At 37.7% G+C, this 12,500-nt stretch overlaps 2 protein-coding genes across 4 annotated transcripts in view; both read left to right on the top strand.

Moving 5' to 3' along the window:
* Nucleotides 1-359, top strand: part of LOC138007007 (uncharacterized) — a 16,551-nt gene extending 16,192 nt beyond the window's left edge. For all 3 annotated transcript variants that reach the window (XR_011123976.1, XR_011123977.1, XR_011123975.1), the window contains one exon: nt 1-359. This exon is cut by the window's left edge. The gene's annotated coding sequence lies outside the window, so the exon portion shown is untranslated.
* Nucleotides 360-6,251: 5,892 nt separating this feature from the next.
* On the top strand, nt 6,252-7,832 carry LOC138008897 (QRFP-like peptide receptor). The gene is made up of 2 exons (XM_068856207.1): nt 6,252-7,079; nt 7,241-7,832. Exons 1-2 carry the CDS (start codon nt 6,273-6,275, stop codon nt 7,349-7,351), a joined length of 918 nt encoding a protein of 305 aa, XP_068712308.1. The 5' UTR covers nt 6,252-6,272; the 3' UTR covers nt 7,352-7,832.
* The last annotated feature ends 4,668 nt before the right edge of the window (nt 7,833-12,500 follow it).

Genomic DNA, 12,500 nt, shown 5'->3' with positions numbered 1-12,500 from the left:
CTTATAACTTTTAAGGATAAATAAATTTTATTCCATTTTAGTAAAATTGATTGTGTCATAAGCATTTCCTCATTTGAGTTGTAATTCGTCAGCTTCCCCGTTTTTTAATACTAGTTCTTTGAAGAACATTGACACAGACTGTAAAAACCTTCTTTTTTTTTTTAAATTCTGGAGTTAGTGATAACAATTCATGCCATGTCATGTGATACCTATTATGTTCACTGGTCTAATTAAAACATAGTGTTATTGAATTAAAAAAAAAAAGAAAGTAAAATGAAATATCCTATCTGTGTTCATACTACAATCAAATTTTCTCATCTATTCATGATTGTTTTAGTTACATTAGCTTCTTTTTTCACTAATTTATTATTCTGCCAAATATTTATGCAGCTATAATAAATAACATATGATGATGATGACTATATTTATGAGTAGTAGTATCATACAGCCACAAATTGGTATAGTTTGGTGTCTGAATGCTATATAATTAATAAAGAACATGCCTCGGTTATTAAAAGGCTGGATAGTGCTATCCAACGGACCAATCTCTATCCAGTGGATAGTGCAATTAGTTTCCCCAATACTTATTCGCTGTATAGTGATTTATCCGTTGAATAGCGATATCCAACGTTTGTGACAACCAGGCCCAGGACTCCATATTCAACTTGTCCAATTACAGTTGTAAGAAAAAAAATTCAATTACTAACTTTAAATAAGATTTGGCTTCAGTCAACTTTGGAGCTCATCTGAAGTTTTTTGTTTATTTTTTTTATTATTTTATAATTGGGCGACGTGGAGACTGTTGAGGATACATACATAAGACATACAAAGATTGCAAGGCATCATTACGCTTTGTTACTAAAGCACATTATATGTTTTATACCCTTATTGTCTGATAGTCAATCAAAAGTTAACAGAACCATGGTAATGATAACTGCAGGCTCAGGGGCACTGAGATGTCTATGCTTTTTGGATACCTTGCGCACTCTCTCTCGAGTAAGCTCAGTGCGGCTTGGCAGCAACCTACCTTCTCTGTGAGCAGGTTATCTGGATACATTTCCAGCGAGGGATTTATTCTTTCATCCATAATTTATCAATGGATCAAAGCAACTTATATTTTTAAGTACGATACCTTTGCAGCCAGGCAACTTTACTCACGTCTTGTTGCATGTGAAGAGGAACTTCAGAAAATGACTCCCAAGGTTTGAGGAGCGAACGTCAGTTTGAGTAAAAGGGGTTGGTTGCTTGTCCGTTCCTCTGGCCTTGAGCTTAGCAGTTGTTTGACTTCTTACTAATCTTAACCTGGATGAAATCAACGCAACTCAAATCCCGTTCGAGCGTGAAAACCCGTCACCCATTTTACTTACGTTTTTTTTTTACAACTGCTCCATTTTGCCGAAAGCTTTACTAAAAACTAAATCTCCCCTTTGCGCTATTATTTGTTCTTGCGTCACTGGCTTCCCTTATGCATACCCTGCAACTAGAGGTAACCCTGCGATGGACTGGCATCCCATATCCAGGGGAAAGTGTAAGTATTTCTAGTCGCTTTATGCTACAGAAACCACGATAAACTCCGTCCTGATGGGCCACTTGGCTCGTATGCAGACTTTACCTTTACCTTACAAATCTCGCTTAAATAAGGACTGTGCTTTGTGGTAAAGACAATGAAATTTCCCAGCCAGGGGAACTGAGATCTAGCCGGTCAAACCCTTAGTTATTGCGCACATTGACCGCAGTCAAACGTATCTGACAGTTTTCTTATTGTTATTTTCATTCTTAATCGTATCTTATTATTAGTATTATTATTATTATTATTATTATTATTATTATTATTATTATTATTATTATTATTTTGATGAAGACGATGATGATGACGATGATGATGATGATGATCATGATGATGATTATTATTATTACTATTATTATTATTATTATTATTATTATTATTAGAGGTATATTAGGTCCACCATTACTTAATGCAGGAAATGTTACTGAGCATCGGGACACAGCCTGTGGTCTAGGATACTCCTGGCCATCTGTTCTGTCCTTTATCACATACGGGGCAAAATTACCGAATGCTGATTGGCTGAGACAAAGGCCATTTTTTCTTTAATTACGAGGGCACTTTTGGTAATCAAGAAGGCATGATTACTTACTTACAAGAAGGCAAGATATCCGTAATAACCTCTCTAGCGATGCTTGCGATGCGGCACCTTTCCTCTCAGACTCAGTCCACTGCCCTTTTCAGTTGACCAACTTTGAAGAGGTGTCGGTTGAACAAGTGAAGCATCTTATCAAGGCTGGTTCTATAAAGTCGTGTGCTTTGGATCCAGTTCCTGTGTGTGTGCTCAAATTCTGTCTTCCTGACTTTCTACCCGTAATAACTAAAATGATCAGTCTTTCGTTGGAGACAGGAATTGTTGCGGACGTTCACAAGGAAGAGCTGTTGATCCCTTTATTGAAGAAGGTGGATTCTGACTTTGAGGTTTTTAGTAATTTTCGACCGGTTTCGAATTTAATGTTTACTTCCAAATTAATTGAAAAGGCTGTTGCTCATCAGTTAACTAGCTATGTTTTGAATAATGATCTAGGTGAAGTTTTCCAGTCTGCATACAAGAGATTGCATAGTACTGAAACGGCTTTGCTTAGAGTTCAAACTGATATCCTGCGAGCTATTGATAATCGCCGCTCTGTTATCCTTGTTTTGTTAGATCTATCTGCTGCGTTTAATACCGTTGACCATTCTATTCTTTTGCAGCGATTGTCACGTCGTTTCGGTATTAAGGGCATAGCGCTTTCCTAGTTTAAATCTTACCTCACTAATAGAAAGCAGTTTGTGATAGTTCGAGAGGGAAAGTCCACTAGTCGAGATCTTTTTTGTGGTGTACCTCAAGGCTCAGTCTTAGGACCTATTTTGTATTTACTGTATACGTCACCATTGGGGGACATAGTTCACGGGATGTGTTTTCACTTCTATGCAGACGACATGCAAATTTATCTTTCATTTGAGTCATCTTCGACGGTTGACAAACTTTCTGCTGTTTCCTGCATTGAGGCCTGCATTAGTGATATAAATAAGTGGATGCTGTGTAATAAGCTTAAGCTTAATAATAGTAAAACGGAGGTGCTAATCATTGGAGCGCGACACCGCCCTCACCCACAGCTTGATAATTTTACTTGTTGACGATGAGCATGTAGTACCTACTTCATCCGCGAAAAATTTGGGAACCGTCTTTGATGAAAACATGACACTTGAGTCTCACGTCACTGCTACTTTTTTTCGCATTAAAAATATTGCTAGAATTAAGCGATATTTGTCGCAAGCGAATATTAAGACTCTAATTCACGCGTTTGTTACTTGTAAGTTGGAGCACTGTAATTCGCTACTGATTGGTCTTCCCTGCTACCTAATTAAGAGGCTGCAGATGGTTCAAAATTGTGCTGCTCGGTTGGTTGTTGGTGGTCGTAAATACGACCCAGTTACGTCAGTGTTATGTCAGCTTCATTGGCTACCAGTTGAGCAGCGTATACTTTACAAGATATTGCTCCTAACTTATAAAGCTCTCAACGGTTTAGCCCCCCTATATTTATGTGATATGCTTGAGCGTTACATTCCTGTGCGCAGGCTTCGATCATCTGATAATTATCTTTTAAACGTTCCTCGGTACAATCTCAAGAGTTATGGTGGTAGAGCTTTTTCCGTTGTAGCTCCTAAATTATGGAATAATTTGCCACTAGATTTAAAGTTAAGCCCTAATGTAAATGTGTTTAAATCTAAGCTTAAGACTTATTTGTTCAAGTATAGTTATTATTGATAGCATTTCTTAGCTTTTATTGTTTTTTAATATTGATATATTGTTGTAAAGCGCCTTTGGACATTGGATAAAGGCGCTATATAAATGCCTACTTATTATTATTATTATTATTATTATTATTATTATTATTATTATTATTATTACTTGATCCTGATTGGTTTAAAGTTGCTTAGCAACGAGGTCATTGCTAAGATTTGTTGCCGATAATCTTTTTTCTGCAACAATGGCTTCACGTTTTGTTGAAGTCGACGAAGAATTTATGGAAGAACTAAGAAACACAAGTGAGAACACACACACAAAAAGAAGTACGGACTACTGGACTAACATTTTCCAACAATGGGCAAAGACGAGAGGAAAAAATGAGCCACTTGAAAGCTACGAAGTACCAGAGCTTAACGAAGCGCTCGCCCAATTTTGCTGAGCTAAGGAAGGAAAATGGTAAAGACTACGAACCAGACTCGCTGAAGGTAATGCAGGCAGCTTTAGATCGCCATTTAAGAAGCAAAACTTATCCCAAGTCTATCGTGAGAGATACAGAGTTCCTGTCGTCAAGAAAAGTCTTAGAAGGAAAGGCAAGCTACGCGATCGATAATTTTGCCCTTTATGTGATAAACAAGTAATCGCAAGTGCCCCAGTAGGCTCGATTTCCGCCGCTCACTCGAGTTCGGGTATCCTCCCCGAGAAGAGACGGCTGGACGCGTGAGCGATAGATTGTGTCTGTGACGTAAATTCAAAATATAATTTATGCGAAGTTAATAGTTGCGGGGAAATAGCATTAGACATCCCAAAAACACTGATTTTAAGAAAACAGAAATTACATAACAATGCTTAAAACGTCTGTGCGAAGTTTCCAGATGATACGAGCTTGACTTTGTGGTTAAATGATCGATGTGAGTTAGAACATCAACGAAATCTTCGTGTTCAGCACCTTTCGCAGAATCCTTCCTGACCCCAGCAAGGTTAACCGTTGTAAAAGTTCCATGCAATCTGTCTTATTAGTCTTAAGCCGATCTCTTAACTCGACTTAAGACTAAAGCAGCGTATCATCATCATCATCATCATCATCATCATCATCATCATTATTATTATTATTATTATTATTATTATTATTATTATTATTATTATTATTATCTCGCAGTATAAAACTTTGGAATGCTGTCCACACTATGAGTAGTATAGGGCGCATAACGTAACCCACACCACTTGAGAAGCTACACTTAGAAGTAAAAAAAGTTAGGTACGGAATTAGTACAATTCTAATATACATAATGATATGAATCTTTTTACTTAGAGAGAGCTAATTCAGAATATTATTAAGTTCTATACTCTATAAAACCTACGCAAAAACATGATGATATTATCTCTACTAAAAGCCTATTATTATTTATTATTATTATTATTATTATTATTATTATTATTTTGCAGTGTTTTATTCATGATGATATAGAGGCATAAGAAAGGAATATATATATTTAGTGAGAGTGCATTTCTCAGGTGAACGAGTTTCTTTGCCTTTTCTCCTTTCGTGTGCACACGAACGCCTTGCCAATTGACAAACGTCACCGACAAGTCCACATTTCTCGTCTTCAAAAATCTCCAACGTTTATTTGTGAAGTCCAAAATAATTTGGTAAATCGGCGGTAACAGGCTGAAAAAACATCGACCTGGAGAGCCCTATTTTTTAAAGTAATTTTCTCATTTTTCGCAAAACGGCGTCTTCTATAAAATAGAAACAATGTGTTTAATTATTTTATACGGCTTCTCTGCAACAATAGAAACAAAACTTTTTGACACAGCTTTTTTTTCTTGTAATCGTGCATGTGGTATATTGAATTAGTGTACACACAGATCGCTCCATTTTTTTTATCCGTACAGCGTGAGATTTTTAATTAAATTTCTCGGAAACATGCGTTTTATCCATGATAAGACATGTCAATGGATTCAATTGAATTCAATTGAATTACAGGTGTACACCTTAAACATTGTAACGTAATGGTTTTTTTTGTAATCACCGCAAGTATTGTAAGTTGTGTAACTATTGTAATTATATAGTAGTATTATTATTATTATTAGCATAGTGGTTACCCGTAAGCATGGTACATAGCGTAAGTTAATAAGAGTTCGAATTATATATAGTAAGAAAATAAAGGAATTAAAAAGTCTAAAAATAAATGAATGAAAATCAAAATAAATGGATTAAATTGAACATTTTCATTTAAATAAATAAACTGTTGTGTTTTACACAAAGAACTTCCTATTTTCTTTCAGGTTTGTAAACAGAAGGAATACTGTCACTGATTGCTTTCTTTATTATGGTTAAAGGAGGGAAACTTAATTGCAAAGCTTTTAACGTATATCCTTGAACCAACAATTCTGCTTATTATAAATTGTTGTGAAGTTTATCTTCGTTTAAACGAGTGCCGCTAGCGCTCCGATTGAAAGGTATAGCAGCAGATCATGTCATTGGGAAACAACACCACGATTCAAGTAATTGTCAACGAAACTATACTGGGCCAACAGATCACGGAGTGTATCTTTACCAATGATTCGACTGTAGAGAAAATTTCCAAACTTTCGGCGTATTATGTTTTTTTGCTGGGCAGTTTTTTCGGGAACGCGTTCATAATCGCCATCGTCTACAAGCACCGAGATTTACACAAAACAATTAATTATTTAATAGTGAACATGGCTGTGTCGGATTTGATTTTTCCGCTCATGGTATTGCCAGTTCATATAAGACAAATGCAAGCCGCCTCACAGGATTGGCCAATCAACGGTATCTTTGGGTTGATGCTTTGCAAGTTGTGTTATTTCACAGGTCTTGTGTCCATCCATGTTTCTGCTCAAAGTTTAGTGTGGATAGCAATTGATAGATTTGTTGCCGTCGTTTTTCCATTAAAACTTGGCCTTATTTCAAAGAAGATCCGCACAATAGCTATTGTTTCAATGTGGATTTTTGCTGGCTTTCTCAATTCTCCATCGCTAATAGTTGCAGAACTTGTGGTAACTGGCAATGGTACGCATTGTAAGGAAATGAACTCGGAATCAGTTTTCTCTGACCAAGAGGCCAACGCAATATATGTTGGGCTTCAATTTATTTTCATGTATATAGGGCCCTTATTTTCTATAACCATTTTGTACAGTGCAATAGCAATTGCTTTAAAAAGGCAGAACAAAGCCCTCGCGAACTCCGAACCAAATATAAAACGAAGCCAGTCTATGAGGAACCGAAGACAAGCTATGCTAATGGCGGTTGTTATCATGGTGTTCTATTACATTTGTGTTACACCACAAACTTTACTTCATTTTGAACTCTTCTGGAGAACTTCTTGTGCCTTTCAGCGAGTGCTACGTTTCATGGCAAGTTTGTCGATTTACTCCTCTTCTATTGTCAATCCAGCAATTTGTCTGACATTTGTTAAAAGCTATCGTCTTGGATTGAGAAACATTTTATGTCCGTGCGACAGAATGCCGAAAGAGACGATGACGAAACCACGCGGGCAAATAACTTTAAAAAGGCTGAAAAATCCACCTGAAGAAAATCGCCCACGACATTTCAAGGACACAGAAAATGACAAATAAATATTGGACACTGTTTTGATGAGAAAAATATAGTTAAATGTAAATGGGAAAGGAAGAGAAAATGGAGCTGAAATTCGCGATAAGAATATTTTTTAAAAAGCGAAGTAAAAAACTAAATCTGTTTTCAGAGTAACACCGTTCTATGTCATTTCATTGACATTGCGACGGACTTAAGAACCAAGAAAATGAAGTTTAGATTGGTGACAAACGATGTTATTTGGATTATTACGATAAAACCAATTTCAAACCAGGAATTTAAGTTGCATAAAGCATTCTTGTTTATTCACCGCCTAGTCTTTCATGAACTATCTTCCATTGTGCACTGGGTTTTTAAAATTCTTTTCATGCGTTCTTATTTCCGATCTGTTATTTCTCATCACAACAGTTTACAGAAGGACAAAAAAACATATTATTAAATTCGTCTTTACCGGGTATGTTGTTTACATTATTCAACAAACTGAAAGCCCCTTATGCAGCTAAAATCCACTTTTCTATAGCACATTACTGCTATATGTTTGCTCAAGCTCTATGCCAAAAGGAATACATTTTCTATTGAGTTGGTCTTTCTTACAGTTAAATTTAAAGTGGTACTCTGATCAAATTTTTACCCCTTGATTTTTTGAGTGTATCACATAGAATTCCATAAAAGAACAAAAACGCCATTTACCGTTTGCAAATATCTGCATTGGTTCCGGAGATATTTAAGTTTGAAAAATGGGTTTAATATGCAAATGAGATGACTGATGATGTCATATACTCAACCCAATATTATATTGAGTATATAAATAGAGCTAACTTGGCCAAGTTGCAGCGCAGACCATTGAAACTTTGTAGTCTAATAGTTCTACAGGAAACACACCTATGACTATAAAAAATTTTGTTCCCATGGCAACTCACTCTTTTCCAGTCCCCACCCACTTGATTTCAATATGTTAGTGATTTTCAGTTTGAAAAATGTTAAACAAGGCCACAAACTCGAGCTAACATATTTATATGCTTCTGGATCATGGACATGAAGAGCTGTTAGCAATTATCACAATGGAATGCCAAAGGTGGCCAGAAAAGCTTTTACTATCGGGGAGGTCTGGAACCCAGTATGATGCCATGGTAACGGAACTGTTAAGCTCATATTGTGGAGAACATTTAGTAGAATCTTAATGCAAAAAATCAAAAATTTCTGATACAAATTGGCTGAGATATCTCTTTTCATCATATTTGAACAAACTTGTGTTGAGTATATGACGTCATCACTTGGCTAATGTGCATAATTTAAAAACTCGAATATCTCTGGAACGAAAAGAGATATTTGAAAAAAGTAAACAGCATTTTTCTTCTCATGCAGACTACTTGTTTATGTTTCAAAATGGCTTAGATAGGAAAGATGCGATTTTCGTCAGAGTACCCCTTTAAATTCAGGTTAATCTTAATTTCAACCTAGGTAATTTTTATTTTAAACTAGGTTGAAATTGAAAGTAGGAAACTCGAACAAAAATCCATCAATTATTAGCAAGTACGTGTAAAATATATTGGCAAGTAAATTGGTCCTAGAGGTGAGTTTCTAGGCACTGATTTTAAATGGTTAGCATTAAGGTTGGGGTTAGACATACTGTGCATGATAACCGATTCTACTTTTCAATCTCAGAGCTTTTTAGAAGGACATTGTTCATTGATGAATCTCTTTAGGAGGGCAGGGGGCAACAATATTGATTGTTATATAGCTGAATTTGTCCCCCAGCAGCGCGCGCTCTCATTGGTTACTTTGAGGTCAGTGCAAGTGCGTGTTGTCCTAAGTAGCGTGTGTATGTATATATGGAAGGAACTCAAGTGAGGCCATTGCTACTGTGTGCATGTGATGGATGAAGAACCTTCGCTGATCCACAGCATCAGGAACTTTTTATGCAACACCCAAGGAAAGAGAAAAATCTCTGACCCGGGTGGGAATCGAACCCACGACCTCCGGATTAGATCACCATTGCTCTACGGACTGAGCTACAAGGCCAGACGGGAGCAGGCCGATTTGTCCTCAAACTCCCACGGCCTGCTCCCGTCTGGCCTTGTAGCTCAGTTGGTAGAGCAACGGGGATCTAATCCGGAGGTCGTAAGTTCGATTCCCACCCGGGTCAGAGATTTTTCTCTGTCCTTGGGTGTTGCATAAGAAGTTCCTGATGCTGTGGATCAGCGAAGGTTCTTCATCCATCACATGCACACAGTAGCAATGGCCTCACTTGAGTTCTTTCCATATATCCTTTGAGGTCACTTGACATGTAACAATAAAACTGTTTCCCGCCAAAAGTTTCCGAAAAATCTATGACGTCAGAGGGTAACAGTGCACTGTTACCCGCGAATGTCGACCGACGACCGTCGTTGCTGTTGCCGATGATATGGTAGTAGCCAAAACGCGTTGCCGGGGCAGGGGCCAGGGCCGGGACCGAGGTCGGGGTCGGGTTCGGGGCCGGAGTCGTGGTGTCTTTTTTTTTCATTTTTTTTTGTTTCAATTTTTGTCCTTATTCTCCTGTAATGTTATGTTCGAATGTTTGGCATCTTTCCTTAATTTATGGTGGAAATTAGTAAAAAAATATGGAACCTACAGAAGCTGTTTTTGCGAATTAAGAGAATTTCAGACTGAAATTGGAGTTTTTGTGGGGGATATGCGCTAACTCCTAGAAACATTGAGATTCTCGGGAAAAAAATAAACATTTTTCCCTCGGGACCAGTCATTAAGTGTTTAATATCTTCAAATGAATCAAAATACTGAAACATCACATGATGTATTGTCAGTTGAGTTTTAATTTGCTTAGGTATTTGCTCTATCTTTTGGTTACTTCGAATTCGTAACAACTTGAAAAGCAAGTGAAAATCAAACTTCAGGAAAAGGTCAGGAAAAAGGATTCCATAATCTATTGATCAAAAGCCATTTTTTAGGCTCTTGTAAGTGTTATTTCTTTAGAATTATAAAAAAGAATATATTTCTATACATATTTTTAATTTTGCTGAGCCTGTTTGTAGTGATAAATCCAAAATTCGTGATTATTGTGGCTCAGTCCCCTTTTAGCTCTACAATTTGAGCAAGTAGCACATTTGAATGAAGGGGCGTTTTCTTTTCCATTTTATTAATTTTCAGTACCACATAATCAAGTGAAGTTCGAACTGCAGTCTTCTTCCCCTTCAGATGTATAAGAACTGCAGACTGCCTACAAATAGCGCTGATAAGCAGTATTTAAGCCTAATTATAAGCACCCATTTTAGAACGGTTTGCTTTCAATAACTCTGCCGTCGAAATTAGGGTTAGTCTGCACTCCGCGGTCTGCATTTTGCAAGTGTCAGACACCGCTCCCCTACTTTTTCAAATTATTGACTATTTTCCTGCTCAGTATTTGATGTAGCTGTGACTTGTCCACTCATTTTTTTTTCTAGGTTCAGCAACATGTGATGCATCTTTGGCATTTGAAAATGCTTGGAATTTATAGCTTTTAGTGGGAGGAAAGATGTAGAATCAACGGTACCTCATAACCTGAATGAAAAATCCAAATTGTTCACTGCAATTGTGCTAGCAATCGAGGAAACCTAAAAATATCGAAAAGAATTGCACTTCTCCACGTCGTTATCGATGCGGTATTCAACTTTGAAGATCCAACGAATTTTTCCATGAGGACAGTATGGCGGAATGCTCAAAACAGTCGTAATTACTAAAACATGGACCGACTTAAAACCACCTACAGCTACCCCGAATTCCGGGAATTAAAGTGGTACCGCCATTTCCCGGAATTCGGGAAATTCGTTCGGATCGTTCCGTTTCCAGGTCGTTTCTCACGATTTTAGCGCGGTTTACAGGATGGAATGCAAAGTAAAGCGCCATTCTCATCCGGTTGGTTTTAACAAATTCGGAGAATCGGTTACCTTTATGCCACGATCATTCCAACCGAATTTTTTTGGCTAAATTAATTAAATGGTAACCCCATATTGTCTTCTCGCTTATTTTAGTCAATTATGGCTTGTTTAAGATGGTATTCGATTCTTTGTGAGTGGTTGTAGATTTTTTTTAGGTGGTGTTAACTGGTTTTAGGTCGTTCCATGTTTTAGTAACTACGTCAAAACAGTAAATCCAGCTGTCGATGAATGCCTCTCGGCTCACACCGTAACGTAAATTGAAATTTGTTCCGTGTGATTTGGAATCTTTTGAAGTCAAGCGCGATTTGGAATCCTTTGAAGTCAAGCTCCAAGCAACGCCACAGGACATCTCTCTGCTATCTGTCCCTGTTGCAGTTTTTTTGGTCCAAAACAAGCCAAAATACACCAAGCCATTCTCAGCTAAACTTCAATCTTCGCTGAACCATATATTGGCTAAAATTCATCTAAATGTCCTTGAAGGGTGGAAGCCTTGTTTTGAAAGGGTTCCAGCGCCGGAGCAATTTTTCCCTCGAAAATCGCATCAAGCTTCGCAGCACAAAGGTCAAAAGATTCACGATTCTCCTCGTACCTTCCAATCGAAAATCCATCAAAACGGCCCGGAGCTAGCCCTCGAAGAAAATCAAAATCCCAGAGTATTCGAGAGGAGCAAACGGCGTGACAGTTTGTGGCTGCTGACACCATAGGTGACTCAAACACAATTTAAATGCTTAGTCAGCGTAACAGTTTGTAGGGTTAATATGGGAAACATGAAATGCAGAAAAAAAATCGGCCAATCCTAGTTTATAGCGAAGAAAATACAAGAAATAAACTTACTCTTACTTCATCTTGTGTCCTTGTGTCGATTTGAGGCGCTCTGGGCAAGTTTTGAAATTTGCTCCTATCCTTCATTAAAAGAAGACAAGGCTGGAAACTCCGAACCTCTGAAGCCACTGATCACTCCGCGATCGAGGACGATTTAATCCCAAAAATTGGCTTGATTAGGTCTTTTGTCCACTCTCACATGAAGATCGATAACAAACGATATAGCATAAATGCCCAAAGTCCCAGAGCAATCTCCACATGCTTAGAGAACAAGCCAGTTTTCACGAAAGAACCCGCCGCTTTCTCCAGTCTGAGAGCCGTTCGCGATTCGGACAGGACACGACCGTTGCTCTGGTGGCAATTTAAGCTTCTCTCTAGGGGTAGGGATCCAAG

This window comes from Montipora foliosa, chromosome 6 (genome assembly GCF_036669935.1).
Source record: "Montipora foliosa isolate CH-2021 chromosome 6, ASM3666993v2, whole genome shotgun sequence".
In the NCBI taxonomy this organism is placed as follows: domain Eukaryota; kingdom Metazoa; phylum Cnidaria; class Anthozoa; order Scleractinia; family Acroporidae; genus Montipora; species Montipora foliosa.
This window is presented reverse-complemented; position numbering and strand designations above follow the sequence as displayed.